The sequence below is a fragment of the Leishmania martiniquensis genome, chromosome 1 (assembly GCF_017916325.1).
Source record: "Leishmania martiniquensis isolate LSCM1 chromosome 1, whole genome shotgun sequence".
Lineage (NCBI taxonomy): Eukaryota > Euglenozoa > Kinetoplastea > Trypanosomatida > Trypanosomatidae > Leishmania > Leishmania martiniquensis.
In genome coordinates, this window is record NC_090136.1 from 38304 (window position 1) to 58411 (window position 20108).

A 20108-nucleotide genomic window follows, 5' to 3' on the forward strand; every position below is an offset into this window, starting at 1 on the left:
CATGCACGCGTGACGGCGCAGCTGCAACCGATGCGCATGTCCCCGCTCACGAGGAACTTTTCCGTGACGGATGACGTGATGGCCCCCGACTACCGCTACCTCTCCACCCTGCACGTAATGCTCCGGGCGCCCCTTCTCTCGCGCGCTCTTGCTCGTTCGCTGCGGTGGAGGACTTCGAGAGAGAGGGAGAGGGGGGGGCTGCGTGCGCCTGCAGATCCGTGGGCGGCACCACATGCGCATCGGAGAAGGGACACAGCCAACGGTGCGCTGAAACATATAAGAAGGAAAGCGGCGGCCGCGCAGAAAGACGTAGCACGCACACGCGCACACCTCTTCACTCCTTCAACGAAGTCTTCCGACCCCCTCCCCTCCTTAAACGATGGCATCGAAGGGGAGACAGACGCGGACAACCATGATGGCACCCGTGAGGCCGAGCAGCTTCCTCCGACCTCCTCAGCGGCGCGACCGCGTCGAGCTGGAGCCGGCCAGCTCACTCGCAGACGCCGATGAAGCTGTCGAAGATGCAGACGACGACCTCGGCGCGGAGACGCACCCTCCACTAGCGCGCTGCACTGGCGCTGCTGCCCCAGCCGATGGCGACGCACCATCCTCGCTTGGCCATCTCTCCCTCTCTCCTTCGCTTTGCGCCTTCAGCTCTCTCACCCGCAGCTGATACTGCTGGCGCAGCTCCTCCAAAAGCGGATCGTCAGCGGCTCCCCGGCTCTCACCGGAAGACTTGCCGCTGCCAACCCGGCGGCTGGACTTGGAGCTCACCAGCCCCGCTAAGTCGCCGCTGCAGTCGCGATGGCGCGGCGCGTGGTTGCTGTGATGGGGAGGACTTTGGTGCTCGCGGGGGGTCTGGACGGCAGCTGCGGCAGCAGCAGGAGCACTAGGCGTGGAAGGCCTTATCTGACCACTTGCTGCTGCCCCCGCACACGATGAAGCCGACGCGGCCCTCGCTGGCAATGCGCGCTGCGTCGATGTAGAGGTGCTCCGCGAGCGTGACGCAACCACCTCTCGGTCGATGTCCGGCGCGCGCAGATACGCCGGGTTCGCGCCCATCGAGATCTTCTCCGCATCCGACAAAAAATGTGCGGCGAAGCGGACGGATGTGTTGCGAAGAAGCTGCAGTGTGTCCTCCATCTCATTCAGTATGTCCTCCTGCATAGCAATTTGATGGGCGGCGGAAAGGGGAATGGGAATGCCGTCTGGTATGCTGTCACGTCGACTGAGGTGGCACTCTCCCCGCACGTCCGCCAGAAGGTCGGGGTGCAGCTGCATTGCCGTCCTCCACACCGGGCGTAGCTGCGTGCGCATGGACGAGTGCAGCGACTCAACATTGTTGTGAAACTCCGCATAGCTGCGCACCGCCTCGTCCCGCACCCACGCTGCGTCCTCAAAGGTATCTATACTGCTCTGCACCGCCACCTCCGTCAGCATTGGCCGCGCAGAGGGGGCGTTGGCAGGCCGGGTCGCCCGCCCCGTCGCGTCATCGCACGACGCCTCGCCCACGCTGCTGAGCGCGCGGAGCAGCGGCGATGCAGACGGCTGCGTTAGCACCGTCACGATGGCATCGCGCACAGGCAGCGGCACATTCGCCCAGTCGCCGTCGCCGTGCGCCACTGCTCTCACCAGGCGAGAGACACTAGGCTCTCTAGCGGGCATACTCCGCCGCCACAGCTCTCTCGACAACGTATGAGCGTATGCGGGGGTGGGGGCAAAGTGGTGGTGGATGCGGGCGCCTCTTCTCCTCCTCCCCCAATGCGTGTGTATGTGCGTGTGTATCTAAGCTGCGCTCACGCACACGCACGCAGAGAGAGAAAAAAAAAAAGTAGAGGTCATCAGAGAGAGGTGGGCTAAGGCTGAGAAAGGTGCAGGCGGTGGTGTCTGCGCTGCGGCAAGTTCATGCACGCAGACACGTAGATGCGCGAGCGGTGCGCCTCTCGCCCTCCTCTCATCGAGCACTCCCCCTCCCAAATATCGGCGCACACACACACGCAGAGACACAAATGAGCGTCTGCGTAGCAGCAATGATGCCGCAACGTGCAACGGCACGTGGCGATGCGTGCGTGTGGGGGGAGGGGGAGAGCCAGAGAGGCAATGCGCTAGACAGAAGCACGACTTGCCCCCATCCGAGACGATGTTGAGCCCCGCCAACGTCCACATGCGAAGGAGTTGGAGAGACGGGGCACCCTCCCCCCTCTCCCTCTCTCTCGAGGAGGGAAGAAGAATCGCCTCACGCAGCCTTCAGTAAATATTTTTTTGCCGTCAACAACTTCATTCGGTGTGCTATCGAACATCGGTTGCGCACCAAGATGGGCACAGAGCGTCACCGCGCCCCATCACCGCACACAAGGGGGGAGGGGGGCGCAGGCCCGCCACACCAGTCCCCAGCTGAGGGGAGGGCGAGCAGAGGCATGAGAGAAGAAATACGGTAAAGACGGCGCCGAGATTGTCGGACGTGGAAGGGGGAAGGGAGCACATGGGCTCCTCAGCGCTGTCTCGTGCGCCGGCGACTGCTCCAGCCTCACCCTCCCCCTGCCCTCACCCGCCGTCTTCGCTCACTTCGTGCCCGCATAGCGTACGCCCCAGCCGATGCCCTCTTTTTTTTCCCCAATGCGCATCGCTTTCACTGCGCTCCATCACACTCGAGCGTCACGAAGACGTGCTGCCCATCTTCCAGCACGTCGCACACGCGGGCCTCTAAGTCGCACTGCACGCCACCCTCCTTCCGAATGGAGACCGGCGGGCCGAAGCGCTTGCCGAATGAAGCGTCGTAGTGTATCATCGCGGCGTTGCCGAGCCACACCACCTGCTGCGTCCCATCGCCACACTGCAGAGGAATAATCTTCTCCCGCACGTGAACGGTAATCTTCATGAACGCGGGGTGCCTTGTGACGGAGGAGGGAGGGAGGGGGCGAAGTAGCGCGCCAAAAACGTGCCGCCGGAGCTGTCGCGGCTTGTGTGCGATTCTGAGAAGCGCTGTGCCGCAGGACTCAACATGAGTGAAAGGCGCAACAACGCGCCACCAAAGACGCGGAGCGAAAAAAGGGGGTGGACAGAGGGGAACGAGTAGGGGAGAGAGAGGGAGAGAGAGAGGCGCAGAGGGTGAAACATCACCAGTCTGTGCCCACGTTGGTGCGCGTCGGTGAGGGCGTGCGCACATGCGCAGTCTCTACACGCACATGTACAACTACACCGAAATCGACAGATGGGAGGGAGGATGCTCGTTGCATGTGAGGAAGCGTGAAGAGCAATGACGGAGGCCTGCAATTCACAGCCGACGCCGTTCGTGCCTTTCGAGACGGTCGCGCACCGGCCGACTCGAGAGGGCCTGGAGGCTGAGACTGAGAGGAGATAGAAAGCGCGCGCAGCAGGCGGCGTCAAGGGCGCATATCGGCTACGGCTCCGGCGTAAAGCCTCCCGTCTTAGAGGTCGAGGAGGACGCAGCAGGAATGGGAGGCAACAGTCACGTTGCACACAAACGTACACGCGCCTTCAAGTGCAGGTGAAGCATTACACATAAAGAAAGGCACATATAAAAAAAAATCCCTCGCCCGATTGTGACGGCGGGATCAGTACCCGTTCCAACTCTTCAAGTTGATGAGGGCGCGAGGGTCGAGCTCATTCTGCAGCGCGCTCGACGTCTGGCCCGGTGTGGGGGTGCGCAGCATGTTTGTCAGCGTCAGTGCATCCTGCGCCTCGCGCTGGCGCTTAGCTATCTGCAGCAGCTCCTCCGGTATGTTATCGCCGTACACCTGCTGGATGTGCATATACATCTGTTCCTCACGCTTCGGCTGCACCCGCCGCACCGTCATCTTCAGGAACTGATAGGCAGCGCCCATCGTCAGCATGGAGATCCACAGGAACTGCAGCTTTGCGCGCGTCGGCATGCGCTCGTAGTGTGATACACCTGGGAGCGCCATGAGGCGAGGCCGTGCCGCCTTTTTCAACTAGAGAAGTGTTCGAACGGCGAGCTCACTGGCAGACAGAAAAAAAAAAGGTGTGTGTGATGTGAGAGCGTTTGCTCTTCGCTGCTCTGCAAGCTGACGCACAAACACGCGAGCACAGAGAGTTGCGTACCTGTACAAGAGATCCGTCAGCGTACAACCTCGACGCGAGCCAGCATGGGAGAGGAGGAGGAGGCGGAGGTGAGGAAAGCGTTTGTGGACATCCTGACGGAGATGACAAGGGTACCTCGGAAAGAGGAGGTGAGCAGAGCGGCAGTCATGATGTCCGCCACGGATGAGAGAGAGAGAGAGGGGGGCATGACAAAACCACGCACAGCAGCCGCAACAGCAACGGCGGCAATGGCCCCCTCGACGTCACAAAGGTGTCGCAGCGCGCACACGAATGTGCTGCGTCTGTATAGTCCGGCTGCACGGCTGTGTGCGCGCTCACCTCTGAACACCTCACGCACGTGCGTGTCGCTGCAGTGCAGCGGTGCGTCTGTTTTATCGTCTCCTCTTTCCCTTTATGGCGAGTGCGCGCGACTGTTAAAGACGGCGTGGGCACGTGCTCGTCTGCGTGTGCATGTGTGTGGGGGGGGAGGGGTAAAGGGGAAGGGCAGTGCTTCGTAAGTGTACCTGAGCTGAGAGAAGCGGACCAAGGAAAAGGGACGAGAGGGGGCGTGGCGTGACGGCGGACGAGGGCGAGACGGCAAATTATTCTGCCTCATCCGCGCGTCCGCCTCCCCCACTTCTCTTCCCGAGTTGCAGCAGCGCTAGACGAGACGGCAGAAAAGAGAAGGGCGAAATCGGGCATCTCACGCGGTAGCCCCGTCCGCGCCCCCGAACGACTCGTCGAAGCCGATGTACATGATGTGCTCGCCGCGCACAAAAACGAGGGTCTCAGCCGGCTGCCTTAGAGCGTCTCGGCTCCGCGTGCACTGTGACAAGACCACATCGAAGGCGCCGTCGAGTGCCTCGAGCTGGCCTCGGTACTCCTCCCCGTGGGCCAAGTGACAGCACACCGGCTGGTGCAGGAGAGACTCCAAGCTGACTGACATCGATGCCCAGAGAGGAGGCTAGAGGTGGAGTGTGCGGAGGGCCGGCGCTCAGCTTTCATTGCCGGTAGTGCGCATATCCACATGTGCACGCTCGTTTAGGGAAAGAGGGGGTGAGAGGGGGTGAGAGAGGGGGTGAGACGATGTAAAGACCGGCGGGTGTCTCTCACCCTCTTGCAAAGGCTGTCGAGCCGGCCGGTGAAGAGAGCTGTGCGCTCGTCGCACGCACTCTGCCTGGATTCGCTGGTGTGCGTGTATACGCGCGTGCGTGCGCTTTGAAGCGCCGCTGCATGCCTTCACGACCGCCGTGTCGCTGAGCTCATTCCTGAGATTTGCTGCGTCTTTGAGAGGCGCGTGTTGGCGCCTAATCAGAAGCATGTGCACAGCCGTCAAGAGGTTGTGTGTGTGTGTGTTTGTGAGCAGATCAAGGAGAGGGCTACGCCTCTTCACACACACACATACACACCTCCGCGTCCGTCAGCAGGCGCTAGCATCAGCACCACCCTTGTCTCCGTCCCCACATCAGGAGGCAGAGAGAGGGGAGGCGGAGAAGCGGGGGAGGGGCTTTTCCTGCGGTGGTACAGCGCACACAAGCACCTCTGTACAACTACGTCACCATAGCTCACCTACCCCTCATGCGGCACAGATGAGGCCTCGTCGCTCAGGACCAGGCACCCTGCCACCGAAATCAAGGAATGCGCCCTGAGAGGGTGGTAAAGGGAGCGATGACGCAGGCGACAACAAAAGCAAAGGGGTGCGCACGCACGCACCAAAAAAAAATCACCAGTCTTGTCCATCCGCAGTAAACGCTGATACGTATGATCGGCGAACGCCCGCGCCCACTGTTCCAACGACACAGCTGAGCTCGCCGCTCCCTCCCTCTCCCCTCCCTACCGACCACCGCCGATCACCCCGCACCCCCCCGCCGTGAAGTGACAAGGAGGGGGGTTGTTGGGGAGGAGAGAGGGGGGGTGGAAGAGAGGCCGCCGCGGTGGGGGGAGGAGTGGAGTACATACATGACGGCAGCGCTCGCGATACTCCCCTGAGCGCACGCGCTCCCCCGGCTCTTCAGGCGCGAATGAGCAAAGAGAGCCAAGCGGGTGGTGGTTAGTAGGGAGGGGGAGAGGGTCAACAGCAGCGCCTACGGGATCAGACTTCGCCAGCGGCGCAAGCGGAAGCCTCCGCAGCACAGCAGTCGCCGATGCACATGCACACCCATGCACACGCTGTCGAAGCTCATGAATTAGCCTCTGTCGCAGCGGTGCGCCGCCCTTGCGCTACCCTGTCGTGCAGAGCCTGCTGCACAAGGGCCACGCATTTCACGTGGAGACGAGCAGAGTGGCGATGCTGGCGACGACATGGAAGACGAAGCATACGGCGCACCTGAGCGAGGTGACGGACGGGGTTGCCTGCGAAATCCTGGAGCGACAGATTTCGGCCCGCTAAGCGTCGAGCGCTGCCGCTTCTGCTGCAAATTCAGTGAGGTGGGCAGGGCAGACAAGGAAGAGGCTCGCATGTACGGGGTGCACATATTGGACGTGTCGTCATCCGCGGCCTCCTCGCTGGAGGTAAGGTCCGCGGCGGTGTACGAGCTTGATACGGGAGGCAAACTGTCCTCCCGCTTCACCGCGGGACTGGCTGCAGCGGTGCCCAGTAATGCGTCGCCGCGCGCCGACGGCGGTGGCGGCGGTAGCGACCGGGAGAAATCAGCTCGACGCATCAGAGTGGCCCGCTCGGTGAGCCACTCGCGCTCCAGTCCCTCCCGCGTCATGCACTCTGCCGCCACGATCCCGCAGATGCACCGCGCTGCCCACTTCAACTCGTACCTCCGTTGCAAATAGATGTGCACCGCAATGAACCACTCCTGGGCGAGTTGCAGGAGAAGCCGCTGATGTTGATGCGTATACATCACCGCCAGCGACGCGCGCGCCTCGGCCTCGCTAAGGAGCAGGTGACGCAGTCGGGTGCGGTCCAGCCCGCAGCGTCCCCGACGCTCCGACCGCCGCCCGAGACGGTCGCATGACGGTGGATCCCATTCGCTGACCATGTCCATCTCTGAGCACGTGCACACATCGCCCCGTAAGCTCTGCGTTGGTTGGCTCACCTCCACCAGTGAGCTCTGCCCACCGGCATCCCCACTGGCGGCAATGCCCTCCTCAGCATTGTCGTTCATGTCGCCGTTCGTCAGCAGCGCTGACGACGAGGAAACAGAAATGTGGCACAAGTCATGCACAAGCAGTCCAGGGCTGCGGCCACTGGCGCTGTACTGCGGCGCGGCTGTGACGGACACAGCCAGCGTATGTGTGGGGACAGTGAGAGGGACCGCACTGCTGCGCACCAATGGGGCAGCTGGTGCCGTGGCGTGGGCGGCGGTGCCGTGGATAGAGCGGCTGTCGACGGAGCCGCCCCTCAAGGGGGACGGCGCTTCGCCCACAGCCGACTGGCTCAGAGCTGCGCTCTCCTCTCTGAAACTTTTTGTCGAGCGCCGCCACCTTCGATGACGCGGCGGCGGCGGTGGCGGTGGTGAGGAGTCAGCGCCATCACGTGCAACGGTGCTCGTCGCTGAGGCGACCCCGCAGCAGTTGCCCATGCCTCTCGAGAGGATGCGCGCAACGGTTGTGTATATCTGTTCCCGCACGACCAGTCCTTTGGCGAAGAGGAAAGCGAAGGCACCGTCCGATTAGCATATACACGCGCTCGCTGAAACCGGTACAGCAGTCGGGGCCGCAAGTGCGCACGCACGCGCAGGGTCACAGAGAGACACACAGACACAGCCAGACAAGAAGTGCGTTGCAGTCGTTGTCGATGAGCGGAGGTTCAGTGCAGGGAAATTCTTCCTTCCCCATTCGCCCTCTTCTGCGCTCTCCTCCCTCGGCCGCCTCCCCCGCTCGCTCGCTCTCTCTCTGGTCGTGCGCGAAAACCTTAGAGAGGTAACGTATGAGCGCGGTTTCTTCAGAGAGGATGAGGGATACTCAGCGGCACAGTAACTTTAGAAACGCCAATATGCGCGCACACATGGCATGTGTGTGTGTGTGTACGTATACTGGACCCACACACATACGCACCTTCACGTGAGGTCGAAGAGCAGAAGAGCGTATGATCTGCGGATTCGGGGGGGAGGGGAGGTAAGATGTAAGCGCGGGCAGCGGCACTGTTCGCGCGTGGCAGGAATGCGTGCTGGCAGAAAAGGGCGGCGCGAGATGAGAGGTGGAGAGCGTAGGAGGAGCACACCAGCAATGCATGCACAGAGAGAGAGAGAAAGACACGGACGCGCACCTCCCATAAAAGCGCGCCATCATGAGGATGGAGGATGGGCGCAGGTCGGTGTCTGTGAGCAGCAGAAGAAGGGAGGGAGAGGGGGAGAGGGAGGAGGGCGGCGCATCTCACCTCTGCTGCTGTGCCTGCCCGCCGGTCATCCCAGGGAGGGGAGGATAACCGTACAGCGAAGGCAAGAGAGAGAGAGGGGGGGCGCTTAGCCGATACGAGCGAGTGCGCCGTTTACACAAACAGAGAGCTTAACGAATCCGCCACTGAGAGAGATGCGCAACCGTCGAGAGGGGACAGCAGAAGCGGGGAAGAGAGCGGCAATGGCACGCAAGAAGCTAAAGCGACAGCAACGGTGGCGCCAGCGGCAGTGACCGGGGGGCTACCGCATGGGCGCCAGCACCACTACCATCACCCGCACTCACTGGTGATAGGCAGCGGCGCAGGGCGCGGTAGTCGCCGGCGTGGTGTCAAGAGCTGGCGTCTCGGCCTCGTGATGGCGCCGTTGGCGCGCTAGTTTACGCCGCTCCCGCTCCAGCTCGTCATCCTCCATGTGCTCCTCACGCTCCTTGACGCGCATGAAGTTGATGAAGTCCTTTTTACTGATGAAGCCCTCGAACTTGGAGTAGCGGCACACAAAGATGTGGTGGGTACCGAGGGACTTGAACAGATAGAGCAACTTCTTCACAGAGCACTCCGGCTCCACCTGCAGCAGGCAGCTCTCCAGGACGTCTGTGAGGTCCACCTCGAGAGCGGCCGGATCGCGCGCGTTGGACGGCGCCCTCTTGAAGCGAAGGAAGGTGTCAAAGTTCACGTCACTGTTGCGCGCCGCCGCCACCTGGATCGCGCGCGCCATCTTCTTTGTCGGCGCGTAGCCGAGCAGTGTCGCGTCACTGGCCGACTCGACCACCGGGAAGCCGGTGACGTTCATCTTGGTCATGAGTTCGTTGATGTCGCGCACCTGCAGCCCGTACGCCGTCAGGACGGTGAACTGCTTCGCCGCGTAGACGCTCTTGGCCGAGAAGTTTAGGTAAAGCTCCTTCTTCGGGTCGAGGTAGGGCAGCTTGTTCTCCTCAATGATGATCTCGTAGGTGCCCTTCACCCCGAGCGCCTCGCCGGCTGCCTTGGCGCAGAGAATGCCCACAATAACGGGCACCATGTACTCGAGCGAGCCCGTGAGCTCGAACATGATTATCGCCAGGCAGATGGTCATGTGGGTGACGCCGGTCAGCAAGGCAGCCGCGCCGACGATCGCGTACACACCAGGGATGACGCACAGATCCTGGTCGTAACACTCCCTGAAGATGTACGCACTGGCGTAGGTCTCCTGCAAGGCGCGGAGCATCATGCCGAAGGCGCGGCCGTACAGGGCGCCGATCGTGAGCGACGGCACGAGGATGCCGGCCGGGAGGAAGGTGCCGACGGTGTACATGAACATCAAAAATTTTGCCGTGGCGGTGACGAGGAGATAAAAGAAGACGCGCATGTCGCTGCCCTCGCACATCTCGATTGGGCTTCTCGGAGTGCAGTCCTGGAAGCAGTCGCCGAGCAGCTCCAGCATATTGCCGGAGCCGTATGGCGTCAAGAAGTTCACGATACCCGTGACGGCAGCCACGACGGCTACCTCGACGAGCCGCCACTGCCGCAAGTGCTTCCTTCGCCACCGGCAGACGCGCAGGTTGACGACGCTGAAGGTCGACCCCATGAATCCGCCAAAGCACCCGATCGCAGCAAAGAGGGGTAGCTCGAAGAAGTGCCAGTTGTGCTGATAGTTGACGCTGAACTGCACGATGCGACCGGTGTGCCACAGATCCACGCGTGACTGGAGCAGCACCGCCGTCACACCACAGATGAGTGCAGCCATGAGCGCCTTAAAGTTGTACGATGTGCACACATCCTCCAAGGCGAAGATGACGCCGCCGACGGGGGCGCCAAAGGCAACGGCCATGCCGCCACCCGCCCCGGCGGTGATAAGCTCACGCGACTTGGCCTCGAGGCGATAGCTCGGTAAGACGCCAGAGATGATGCCGCCGACGCAGGCGCCGATGTGGACAAACGGGCCCTCCTTCCCCACTGTCAAGCCAGACCCTGTAGAGAAGCACATGCCCACCACCTTCGTGATCAGCGTCCAGCCACCGAGGTACCGCTTCACGTGGTGGCCTGATACAATCGTCTTCACCTCCGCGATGCCACCACCAGAGGCGTAGGGGGCGTAGGTCCTGCACAGGAACGCCGCCGTGACAGCAGCCACGGTAGAGAAGCTCACGTACACAACGAAGTCAACGAAGGCGACGACATGGTTGCCGCGGCCCAAAAAGAATTCGCCCCACGAGTAGTACTCGCCGCACGCACTGCTGTCCACGCAGCAGAGGCTGCGGCCCAACCAGAAAAAATTAGCACAAATTCCGGAGCGGAAGGCGCTCACCCAATGCGCGCACGCATCACTGAAGACACCAACGCAGCCAAGCACAATGCCGCATGCCAAAGCAGCCAGGAAGGCCTCGCCCTCGGGTCTGTATACCGGCCACGCGTCGCCTGGCAGCGAGGAGGCAGTGGCGGCATTGCTGTAGCGGCGCCGCATCGCCGCCCGCTCCGCCGCCTCCGTGTGGCTGCTGATGCAGTCGATCGTCGCCCAGTCCGCCTCTGGTACGTTCACGACCAAGTTCGTAATGCCCTCTTCTACCCCACCGGCACCACCAGCGCCTCTGCCATCCCCCCTGCCGCTGAACGCATTATTTTCACCGCCCCTCATCGGCAACATCTGCTCGACATGTGGCAGCGAGGCGTGCATCAGAGCCCCTTTCGGAGAAGTTCTGTATGGCCCTGTACGCGTGTGTGTATGTGTATCCCTCTCTCTCTCAGCCTGAGGCAGAGGCAGCAGCTCCCACCCCTCGTGTGTATGTATGTGGGGGGGAGTGAGCAGAGAGGGGAGGGGAGGAGACCACTTGAATGAATAGAGGGTGAACACGAAGCCTGCGGCTACGCCTACGGTGGTGATGGAGACAGCGGTGTTGTGGAGCGCAGTCACGCAAAGAGGTGCAGTATATATATGTATATATATATATATGTGTGTGTGTGGTCGCCGCTTTTCGACTCGTATCCTCGGCAGCGGAAGACCTGATGCGTCTGTCCAGAGACACGCACACCCTCGCGTGCATGGGCATTGACGCGCATGAGCTCAGTGCGCCGTGCGGCGCCGCAAGGGCAGGAGGAGAGGGTCGTATGAGGTGGCTGTGAAAGAAAGAGGGAGGAGCAGCGTCGCGGGGCAACTTGCGCCGCTGGCCAGTTGGCCAGGACCGGGACAGAGATAGGGAAGCGATGACGCAGGGGCCGTGAGGAAGCTTGGCGTATGTCTTCAGCGAGATTATCAAGCGCACCATGCACCTCCGGGCACTCTGCAGCCACAAAGAGCTGGATGGCTGGAAGCATAGAGCAGCGGCAACGACAAGAGGGTGCCCCAAGGAGTGCGAGACAGGAGAAGGCATGCGCACAGCCACAGGCAGCCATTATACCCAAGACGGCGTACGCGACGGGTGTCGAACCACGCGGGAGACACGACGGCAGAGGAAAGAGGAGAAAGGGGATGGGGAGGGGGCGGCGTAGCGTAGACCCATCCGCTACGAAGAGCAAGCGCGGTTCGGTGAGGGATGCGATAAAGCTGCTCGCCACCTTCCCTTCCCGCTCTTCTCTTCGCTACCCCTCCCCCTGCACGTCGTGGCGCAGATACCTGCAGTTCTACTGCGTAGCTGCATTTTTGCCCTCGCGACGCACACGCTTCAAGTGCTCGACGAGCTGCGCCTCCTGGTGGCGGCGGCGCTCCTCCTCCTTCCGGTGCCGCTCCACTTCCTGCACAGAGCGATCGAAAGCGCTGCCGCTGCCAACACCACCTCCTGCAGTGGTTGTCGTCACCGTTGGCTTCACGCCGAACGCGGCAGCGAACTTTGCGGCCGTCTTGGCGTCCTCGGTCTTCTGCTGGGCCTTCAGCCGACGCCTCGCAGCCGCGAGCAGCGACTCATACAGCTCACAGCACTCGCGCTCAACCGTGACGGCATCGATCCCGGCCGTGTCACGCTCCTCGCGGTAGAGCATGACGCGCAGTCGCACCTCGCGCAGCGCACGATGCGACTCGAGCCGCGCCGCCATCTCGCGGTTCTCACCCTGTGCGCGGCGCTGCTCGAGGGGGTTGATGGACGCACCGCCCTCCGCTGCGGTCGCGTCCTCGTCGGCGGGTGCGCGACCCGCCGCGGAGACGTTGACGCGGCTACGCTGAACATACCCACTCAGCCCGGTCCCTTTGACCGCGGCTGCCTCTACACCGTTGTACATATTGCCCAGCGTTCTCTGAATCGATGATCGGCTGAGCAGCGCGATGAATTGAGGGAAGCCGCAGCGGACCCGCTCCGCTTCTCATACACGCGTGTGCCACTGCGGACGCACACAACGATTTTCCTTAGCGGCACAGGTGATGCAGCTGACGAAGAGAGAGTGAATCAGAAAGTGAGACCGAGCGGCACTAAAAAAAAAGTGATGGCTGGAGAGGGCAGAGCTGATGCTACTGTCGCAGCAGAGAGCGCGACAGAAGATGAGGGGGGCTGAACGGGGCGGAAAGAGGAGGAGATAAGGACAAGAGATCATGCACGCAACGGCACAGCCGCCTTTCCGGGGGGAAGGCGGAACACAGACGGCTGCGCGTGCGCACCAACACATCGCCGCACTTGCGCAGGCGGCGGTGTGTGCGCGCGTGTCGTATGAAGCGTTTAGCTGTTGGCGTTGGGAAGGCAAGCGCATCAGCTGAAGCGACAAGCAGCAAGCTCTCTGTGTGTAAGGGCGGGGAGGGAAGGACGCGTACGGGGCTCCCTTTGGTATACATTCTTGGCTTTCCACTTAGTCGCCCGCCTGGCGTCGCGCGGGGGGGTAGCACACCGCTCACTGCCGTCACCGCATTGGCGCCTTTACTGGGATGGTCAGTGTTGTGTGAGCACGCGCGAACGCAGCTGTGAAAGTCGAGAGGCGTGGAGGAGGGCGCCATTCCGCGTGGCAGCGCTCGCCGCGCTTGTGTCAGGCACGGACAGGGGTGCTATAAGGGCAGCCGTGCCGCCAGCACCACCAGGAAGCTCGCAGCGCCGCTGCGAGCATGCTTCCGGTCAGCGGCCCGCCGCAGCAGCCTTCCGATAAGCGGCCACGATCGCCTCGTCGAGCATCGTCTCGCCATACATTTCCTCCAAGTCGCGTACGAGAGCTAAGGCGAGGTCACCGATGACATCACGCGCCCGCACAAACCGCCGCGTCTGCTCCGCCTCCGTCTCCAGAGCGAACCGCTGAGTGAGCTCCGGCACCTCCCACCGCCGCTGCACTCGGCAAGCCGTGCGCAGCTCGTGCGGCCGCACGCGCGCAAAGAGCGGCTCACCCTCGTAGAGGTGATCTTGCAGCTTTCGGGTCGACCGCTCGTGATAAATGGCAGGGTTGCGCGGGCTCCACAAGGTCCAGCTTTGACGGCCATCTGTCGCGTCCTGCGACACCCGCCAGTGTGCCGGCGTCGCTGATGCCAGCAGTGGATCGGCGAAGTCTGAGCTGAAGGAACGAAGCGGCGAACATGGCCCCGATACCCCGGCACCGCCCGTGGGGCTCTCCTTCGCAGCTTCGGTGTCGGTGTAGCGCCGCTGATAGCGATCGCTCGTCCGCTCTGTGTATGGGGCATCGACGCTGACGTAGACGTCGTACGTGTCGCGCTGCCGACGCACGCCAGCTAGCGAGGACGAGGACTGCCCGCTGATATCGATACCAACTTCCGCCATGGTGGCCACAGCCAACGGGTGTATGGTGCCAAGGTGGTGCACACCCCCGCTGCACACGAACACACGGCCACCAGTGAAGGCCCGCAGCAACCCCTCAGCCATCAGCGTCCGTGCCCGATTCGTGACGCCGGCAACAATAATACCGCGGCAGCTGCTCATAGGTTGGAGCCTCTGAGGATGTGTTGGGGTGGGCCTGTGTACAGATGCGCGCCTTGTCGGGTGCACACACAGAGAGAGTCCGGCATCCCGGACCATAACAGAGACGCCGAGGGAGAGGGAGGGAGAGGGAGAGAGAGGGAGAGAGAGGGAGAGAGAGGGAGAGAGAGGGAGAGAGAGGGAGAGAGAGGGAGAGAGAGGGAGAGAGAGGGAGAGAGAGGGAGAGAGAGGGAGAGGGAGGGATGCTGACGACACGCGCAGAGGAGCAAGGGAAGAGAAGGGAAGGTAAGGGGGGGCACCACGATGCAGAGCTCCCACACCGCGGCGAAAGAGACGCAGCAAGTGAAGGATGGAGGCGTCCAGCTCCCGCAGAGAGGTACTGCTCGGCGGAAAGGCGCGCTCGCGAAAATGCTCGTGCTGCACCTCCACCCCACACCCCTTTTCGTGCGTCTGTGTGTGTGTGGGCTGCGCGACGCCGATAAGAAAAAGGGTGGAGGGAGACGGGTGCAGGCCACTCACGAGGGGGAGAAGACACACGGCCATGCAGACTGCTGAACGTATTTTGTGGAGGGCAACCGGCCCAGGCACGACCCCTCGCAATATCGTCCCCTGCGCCGTATCCTGTCAACGTGGGGTACGCGCACACGGAGAGCGAGCGGGGTTGAAGGGGGGGTGCAGATGGATGGAGGGGGGAGCTAGAGAGCGCAGCTGCTCAGCAATGCACTCGCTGCCCTCCTTGGCCACGCATGCCCTCCACCACGCACCGTCCCGACGCCCGCCTAGCCCCTCCCTTTGACTAGAACTCAGCAGTGGGTAGCCGCACGGCAGCGTCGATGTAGCCGGCCTTGATGGACCTAACCTTCAAGACAGTAGTCAGGAAAGAGTCCGTGCGAAGGTCCTCCATGACGACGGGGTAGAGCGACTGATGGCCGCGCCTGCTGTGCTTGCCCTCCCCAGTCACAATGCGTAGGTGACTAATACGATGGTGCTGGCAGACGCGGACGCGACGGACCAGCACATCGTGCACCTCAGCGGTGTGGAAGCCGTGGAGGTCGAGGGTGCTCGTGGCATCTGTGCGTAGCCGCTCCTGCTCCAGGGCAAGCATCGCCATGCGGTTCAGTCGGTTGTACTCGAGGCCGAGCCGGCGGCCCTCATTGCTGAGGAGCTTTGCCGTTCTGCCGTCTCCGTTCAAGAAGGCGGCAGTGGCCTGGCCCAAAACACGCAGACGCTGTGTGTTCATCAGGTACGCCTGCTCCCGCACCCGCCGCCAGTCTCCCAACTCGATGATCTCATGCTCCGCCTCCCGATAGGCGCTGAAGGCCTCCGCAGCCGTTTCCTCGTGCGCCGGAGGCGCAGCAGTGGCATTAGCGGCATCGCCCGCGGCTACAGTGGTCGCGGCTCTCGCAGGGTGCGGTGGCCGCCACACCACAGTGGCCGCTGCAGCCGTCTTGGCAGGCACAGACGCCGTCCTCACAGAAGAGTCGAGGGAGAGGAGCTCCTCCGTCAAGGCGTTCAGTGCCGTTATCGCCCGACTCCATTGACGGTCAGCGGCGCAGTAGGCGCTCCGCACCACGTCTGCGTCAAGGCTGGGGAACATGACGCACAGCTTCTCTATACGGAGCCGATCGGCAGGCGTCATGGTCGCCGTGCTTCCGCTCCATATCGCTGACCGCGCCACGTTCTCCTGCGCGCAGAGAAGGGCACTGTACGCCTCTGAAAAGGCGCCATGGTGCTGCGACAGCACCGCCTCCAGTGCCGCCGGCTCGATCGCTGGGAAGAGAAAAGCAAGGGTCAGGAGGGCATTATGGCGCTCCAACGCCGCTGTCGCTGCAGCGTCGCCCGCCGACTCACGCTCCGACGCCTCGTCGGCGGCCGCCAACGCAAGCACAGCGGCCACGTCGTCCACCTCCGCCGTTGTCGAGACGGCGCCGACATGCGCGATAACGTCACTTGCGCGGATCGGATCGCCACCGCTCACGCGCAGCGCCTGCAGCACCACCGCCGGCTCCACATCGGGGAACGCCTCCAGCAGCCCGAGGAAGACATACATTTCAGGGGCGCCGCGAGCGCGGTCGCTGTCGGCGTCGCTGCCTTCATCGTGGCTCGCCACGGCACCGTCGGATGGCTGCAGTGGCTCTGGTGGCGCCACCGACTCCTTCACGGACGGCAGCGCCGGCAACGGTGATGGGTCGCTCGACGACGTGTCGCGACCCGATTCGAACTCCGTCACCGTCCGAGGCAGGCCACCCTGCAAGCGGTTCGCTGACTTATGAGTGTATCGCCGCTCTTTACACTCGTCCGCCGAGCCCGGCGCGTCCGCTTTAGGCCCCTGCGGTGCGATGCGGGCGAGCAACGCAGCGTGATACTCCGCCTCCGTTTCGTGGCGGTAGCGGCAATCCTCTGCGCTGTAGCGGCAGCGGCGGTTGAGGAAGTGCACACAAACGTCCGCGTCACGGTCGGCGTGGGCGCAGGCGTCGCCGAACATGCAGCTGCCGTACTGGGCAATGCACGGGTGACGTGCACGACCGCGAGAAGCAGGCGCCGCTGCAGGAGCGGCCGACATCAATGACGATGAATGCGGTGGTCGTGAAGGAGGGGGCTGGGCTGCAGCATCAGCGCTGGTGCTCTTGACCAGATCGCGGAACGGCGTTGGATGCACCACCGTTACCGCCGCTGGGCCGGAGCTCCTGGCGTCACCTCCCCCTGCATCGAGCCCCGCGCTTTCCTCCGTCTCGCCCGCCTCGCCCTCGACCGCGCGCAGCGCAGAAGGCAGCATGGGATCGGTGTGCGACGGAACCGATCCACGAATGCGATTGAAATCGGATGCGAGCGGCGGTGCAGTCGCCCTCTGTCGACGCGAAGCGCCTTCCCCGCAGAGCGTGTCATCATCGCCGTCTTTGTCGGCGTTGGCCTGGTCTCCCATAGGCTCGGCGCTCTGCACCTTGGACCCCATCCCATCCACCGCGCGCACGCGGTACACCGAGTCCCCGCTTCGCAGCACTGCCGCCGAGTCGCCATCCTTCGAGGGTCCCCACACATACTCGCGAACGTCAACACCGTCGATCGTATGTCGATGCCGGCACGCGCTCCCGTACACGCAGCATCCTTGAAAGTGTTGCACGCAGACGTCGCCGGGGACGTCCTTTAGGACGCAGAATTGACCGTACTGGCACGAGCCGAACTGCACAACGCAGGGGTGGCACCGCTGCCGCTGCCGGCGTACCGCCTCGGCGGCAGGCGAGCCAGCGAAAAGAGCTGACGTCGGCGGCGGCTTTGTTCGGTGCAGCGAGGGGATGGCTGCTGATGCTGTGCTGCTCGACGCGCACGCTCCATCTGTCCCGTGCGCTCGAGCTCGCGGTTGCTGCTGCTGCTGCTGATCCCGCTGCCGTTCCAGGATACGCAGGGCGACCTCGAAGTTGTTACCGGCATCCTTGAGCGCTTGAGTAGCCTTCGCCTTGCTGTATCCCTTCGCTGTCAGTCGTGTGACGCTGTCCGGTTGGCCGCTGCCGCTACGCTTCATCCTTTGCCACGTAAAGCGCACAGAGAGAGAGAGACGCCCTCAGAGGGTCGCCAGCGAGGGAGGCGGTGCGAGCAACCTTTTTTTTTCCGTGTGTGTGTGTGTGTTGGGGAGGGGGGAGGGGGGGAGGGGGGGCGCGGAGAGGTTTCTGATGGGAGTTCTTGTAAGAAAGAAAAAGGAGGGGGACCGACATCCCCTCAGTGGTCGGACGTTTTCTGTGGCTCCGCCGTGCTGAGGCGAGCGAGCGCCGGAGCCACCGGAAGGAATCGGGTAAGCGTGCGAGCGACACGAAAGAAAAAAGAGGCGAGTGGAGGGCAGATGAAGCTGAGTGCGCAGAAAGGGGGGGACGGGGCGTGTGCCTCACTGTCCCCTCGGCCACTGTCGACGTCGCCAAAGCGTGACGGGCAAAGATGGAAGCGATACAACCGGCTCTGGCAGTATCAGCGCGCCGCCAGTCGGCGCAGCCCTCTGCCGCACCCGCTCAGAGCCCGCAGCCATCCCCTTTTTCTTGCGTGTCGCTGCCCTCAGCTCTGCGCCGCTGTGGTCGTCCACACCTGAGCACGCACTTGCACTCCCGCCTTTGCCCATGTCCCTCAAGCGCTCTCAGTCGCGTGGGAAAGGGAGGCGGCCGTGACGCACCTCACCTTCGTACATATATATATATATGTGTGTGTGCCATCGCGAGATGAAGTCAGCGCAATCGTATGGCACGCGCACAGGAGCGGCACACACGCGAGACGCAAGCGTATCGCCTGGGAGTGCATCAGAGGCGGGAAGGGAGGCCAGCGAGTGGAAGGGAGGGGTGGAAACCTCAGCTCCTCATTCCACACAGTCGCCCACTGCCTCCACTCTCGCGTCCCCCGAGCCGCTCCGCCCCGCCCTCTCTCGCTCGCCCCTTCGCCTGTCACAAGAGAGAGAGGGGGGAGACGGCATCACGATGCGCGCATGCACACGTCGCCTCGTTTGCCTCACACGATCACCATCGGCGGCACAGCTCCGACACTCACGCTCACTGGCACAGACAGGTACACCAGCAAGCGCGCGGCGCAGAAAGAGAGCCGCGGAAAGAAAGAAGAGGCGGAGAGAGGACAGCAGCAGCCGCGGCAGCGGCGGCATCAATGGCGATTCCTCCCTCCGCCCTCCCTCCCTCTCCTCACAGGCAGTCCCTCCCAAGGGGTGGACATCAGCGCGCTGAACGCTGCGCGTACCAGTTCACCACGTAAGACGCGCAGCTCGCGGCCGGGGTGCGCGGGCAAAGAGAAGGAAGCGAAGACGTGCGAAGCACCCTGAGCGAGACTCTGCGGAGGAATTGAGAAGGCGGTGGTGACGCAGATGGGCAGGGCTAGGCGCCGATGGCACCGAGCAAGCGTATGCAAACATGTGCACAGGCGCATCGAGACGCACTGTCATGCCCACGAATCCGCCATCCCCTCCTGCTCCGTATCTTTCCCGGGAACCAGTCAGCTGATGGCGCCGCATCTCAGCAGTGAGCTCCCCCACATGTGAAATCGAGCATCTAGCATGTCTTTCCTATGATGCGCAAGCGCAGCACCGAGCAGGGCCACGCTCAGCGCACGCACGGCAGCGGCGTCGGCCCTTAGCACGTCAGCCCTCTGTCACGTGAGAGGCACGCCTTCACCGCCCTTGGTGCGTCCCTCGGCCGACGCAACGGGCTCCCTCCAGAGATTCATAAACTTTCTTCTGCGTCGCCTCAAAGCGCCACAGAAGCACGAGCCGCAGGACGACGGCACAGCAGAGGCGCCGCGTGCACAAACGTCAGCGAGTGCAAGACACGCACCGCACGGCACTCTTTCGACGCACCCGTACTGCCGCATCGACTTGCTCGCAATCACAACGCAGAAGGGCGCCTGCGTAACCGCAGGGAGGAGGAGGGGGGAAGAGAGTAGAGGGCGTGGAGCATCTGGCACGACTCAAGTAACGCCGCACCACTCTCGCGGCGCCGAATGACGGCATCAGATGCGCACACCGCCGGCGGGAATGTGCGCCCGCGCCCTTTCCTTCAATACTTCGGATGCCGCCCCCTCCCTCCACCTCCACCTTCCGCACAGCCGTCTGTGCCTCTGTTTGTGTTGGCACCATCCCAGTGCACGGCGGCTAGCACAAACGCAGCAGCAGCACCACCACCTCCACCCACCTACCCCGCAGCGCGTCTGAAGCAGCCCGCACAGTCACGGAGCATGTTCTTGTGTAACGGATCAGCGGCACTCTCCACGCGGCTACCGAGTACGCGCACACATACACACCACGCCTTCACGGGCACATCAACGTAGTGAATGCAGCGCTGGATAGTGCGGCGCGGCGCACACGATGCACCACACGGCCTCTTTCGGCTGAGTGAATTCGGCACGAT

The 20108-nt window shown here is 63.0% G+C and overlaps 9 protein-coding genes across 9 annotated transcripts; all 9 read right to left on the reverse strand.

Annotated features, from left to right (window-relative positions):
• Positions 1-453: 453 nt before the first annotated feature.
• LSCM1_08150 (uncharacterized protein) lies at positions 454-1665 on the reverse strand (the record flags this gene model as incomplete). The annotated part of the gene is made up of 1 exon (XM_067325490.1): positions 454-1665. The coding sequence occupies one exon, from the start codon at positions 1663-1665 to the stop codon at positions 454-456; it is 1212 nt and encodes a 403-aa protein (XP_067181665.1).
• Positions 1666-2629: 964 nt separating this feature from the next.
• Positions 2630-2878, reverse strand: LSCM1_08151 (uncharacterized protein; the record flags this gene model as incomplete). Its single annotated transcript, XM_067325491.1, has 1 exon — positions 2630-2878. One exon carries the CDS (start codon positions 2876-2878, stop codon positions 2630-2632), a length of 249 nt encoding a protein of 82 aa, XP_067181666.1.
• Positions 2879-3575: 697 nt separating this feature from the next.
• Positions 3576-3926, reverse strand: LSCM1_08152 (uncharacterized protein; the record flags this gene model as incomplete). The annotated part of the gene is made up of 1 exon (XM_067325492.1): positions 3576-3926. The coding sequence occupies one exon, from the start codon at positions 3924-3926 to the stop codon at positions 3576-3578; it is 351 nt and encodes a 116-aa protein (XP_067181667.1).
• Positions 3927-4765: 839 nt separating this feature from the next.
• LSCM1_08153 (uncharacterized protein) lies at positions 4766-5008 on the reverse strand (the record flags this gene model as incomplete). Its single annotated transcript, XM_067325493.1, has 1 exon — positions 4766-5008. The coding sequence occupies one exon, from the start codon at positions 5006-5008 to the stop codon at positions 4766-4768; it is 243 nt and encodes an 80-aa protein (XP_067181668.1).
• Positions 5009-6248: 1240 nt separating this feature from the next.
• Positions 6249-7595, reverse strand: LSCM1_08154 (uncharacterized protein; the record flags this gene model as incomplete). Its single annotated transcript, XM_067325494.1, has 1 exon — positions 6249-7595. One exon carries the CDS (start codon positions 7593-7595, stop codon positions 6249-6251), a length of 1347 nt encoding a protein of 448 aa, XP_067181669.1.
• A 1095-nt stretch (positions 7596-8690) lies between these two features.
• LSCM1_08155 (uncharacterized protein) lies at positions 8691-11060 on the reverse strand (the record flags this gene model as incomplete). Its single annotated transcript, XM_067325495.1, has 1 exon — positions 8691-11060. The coding sequence occupies one exon, from the start codon at positions 11058-11060 to the stop codon at positions 8691-8693; it is 2370 nt and encodes a 789-aa protein (XP_067181670.1).
• Positions 11061-12004: 944 nt separating this feature from the next.
• LSCM1_08156 (uncharacterized protein) lies at positions 12005-12595 on the reverse strand (the record flags this gene model as incomplete). The annotated part of the gene is made up of 1 exon (XM_067325496.1): positions 12005-12595. The coding sequence occupies one exon, from the start codon at positions 12593-12595 to the stop codon at positions 12005-12007; it is 591 nt and encodes a 196-aa protein (XP_067181671.1).
• Positions 12596-13413: 818 nt separating this feature from the next.
• On the reverse strand, positions 13414-14223 carry LSCM1_08157 (uncharacterized protein; the record flags this gene model as incomplete). Its single annotated transcript, XM_067325497.1, has 1 exon — positions 13414-14223. One exon carries the CDS (start codon positions 14221-14223, stop codon positions 13414-13416), a length of 810 nt encoding a protein of 269 aa, XP_067181672.1.
• Positions 14224-15016: 793 nt separating this feature from the next.
• LSCM1_08158 (uncharacterized protein) lies at positions 15017-17740 on the reverse strand (the record flags this gene model as incomplete). The annotated part of the gene is made up of 1 exon (XM_067325498.1): positions 15017-17740. The coding sequence occupies one exon, from the start codon at positions 17738-17740 to the stop codon at positions 15017-15019; it is 2724 nt and encodes a 907-aa protein (XP_067181673.1).
• Between the last annotated feature and the right edge of the window lie 2368 nt (positions 17741-20108).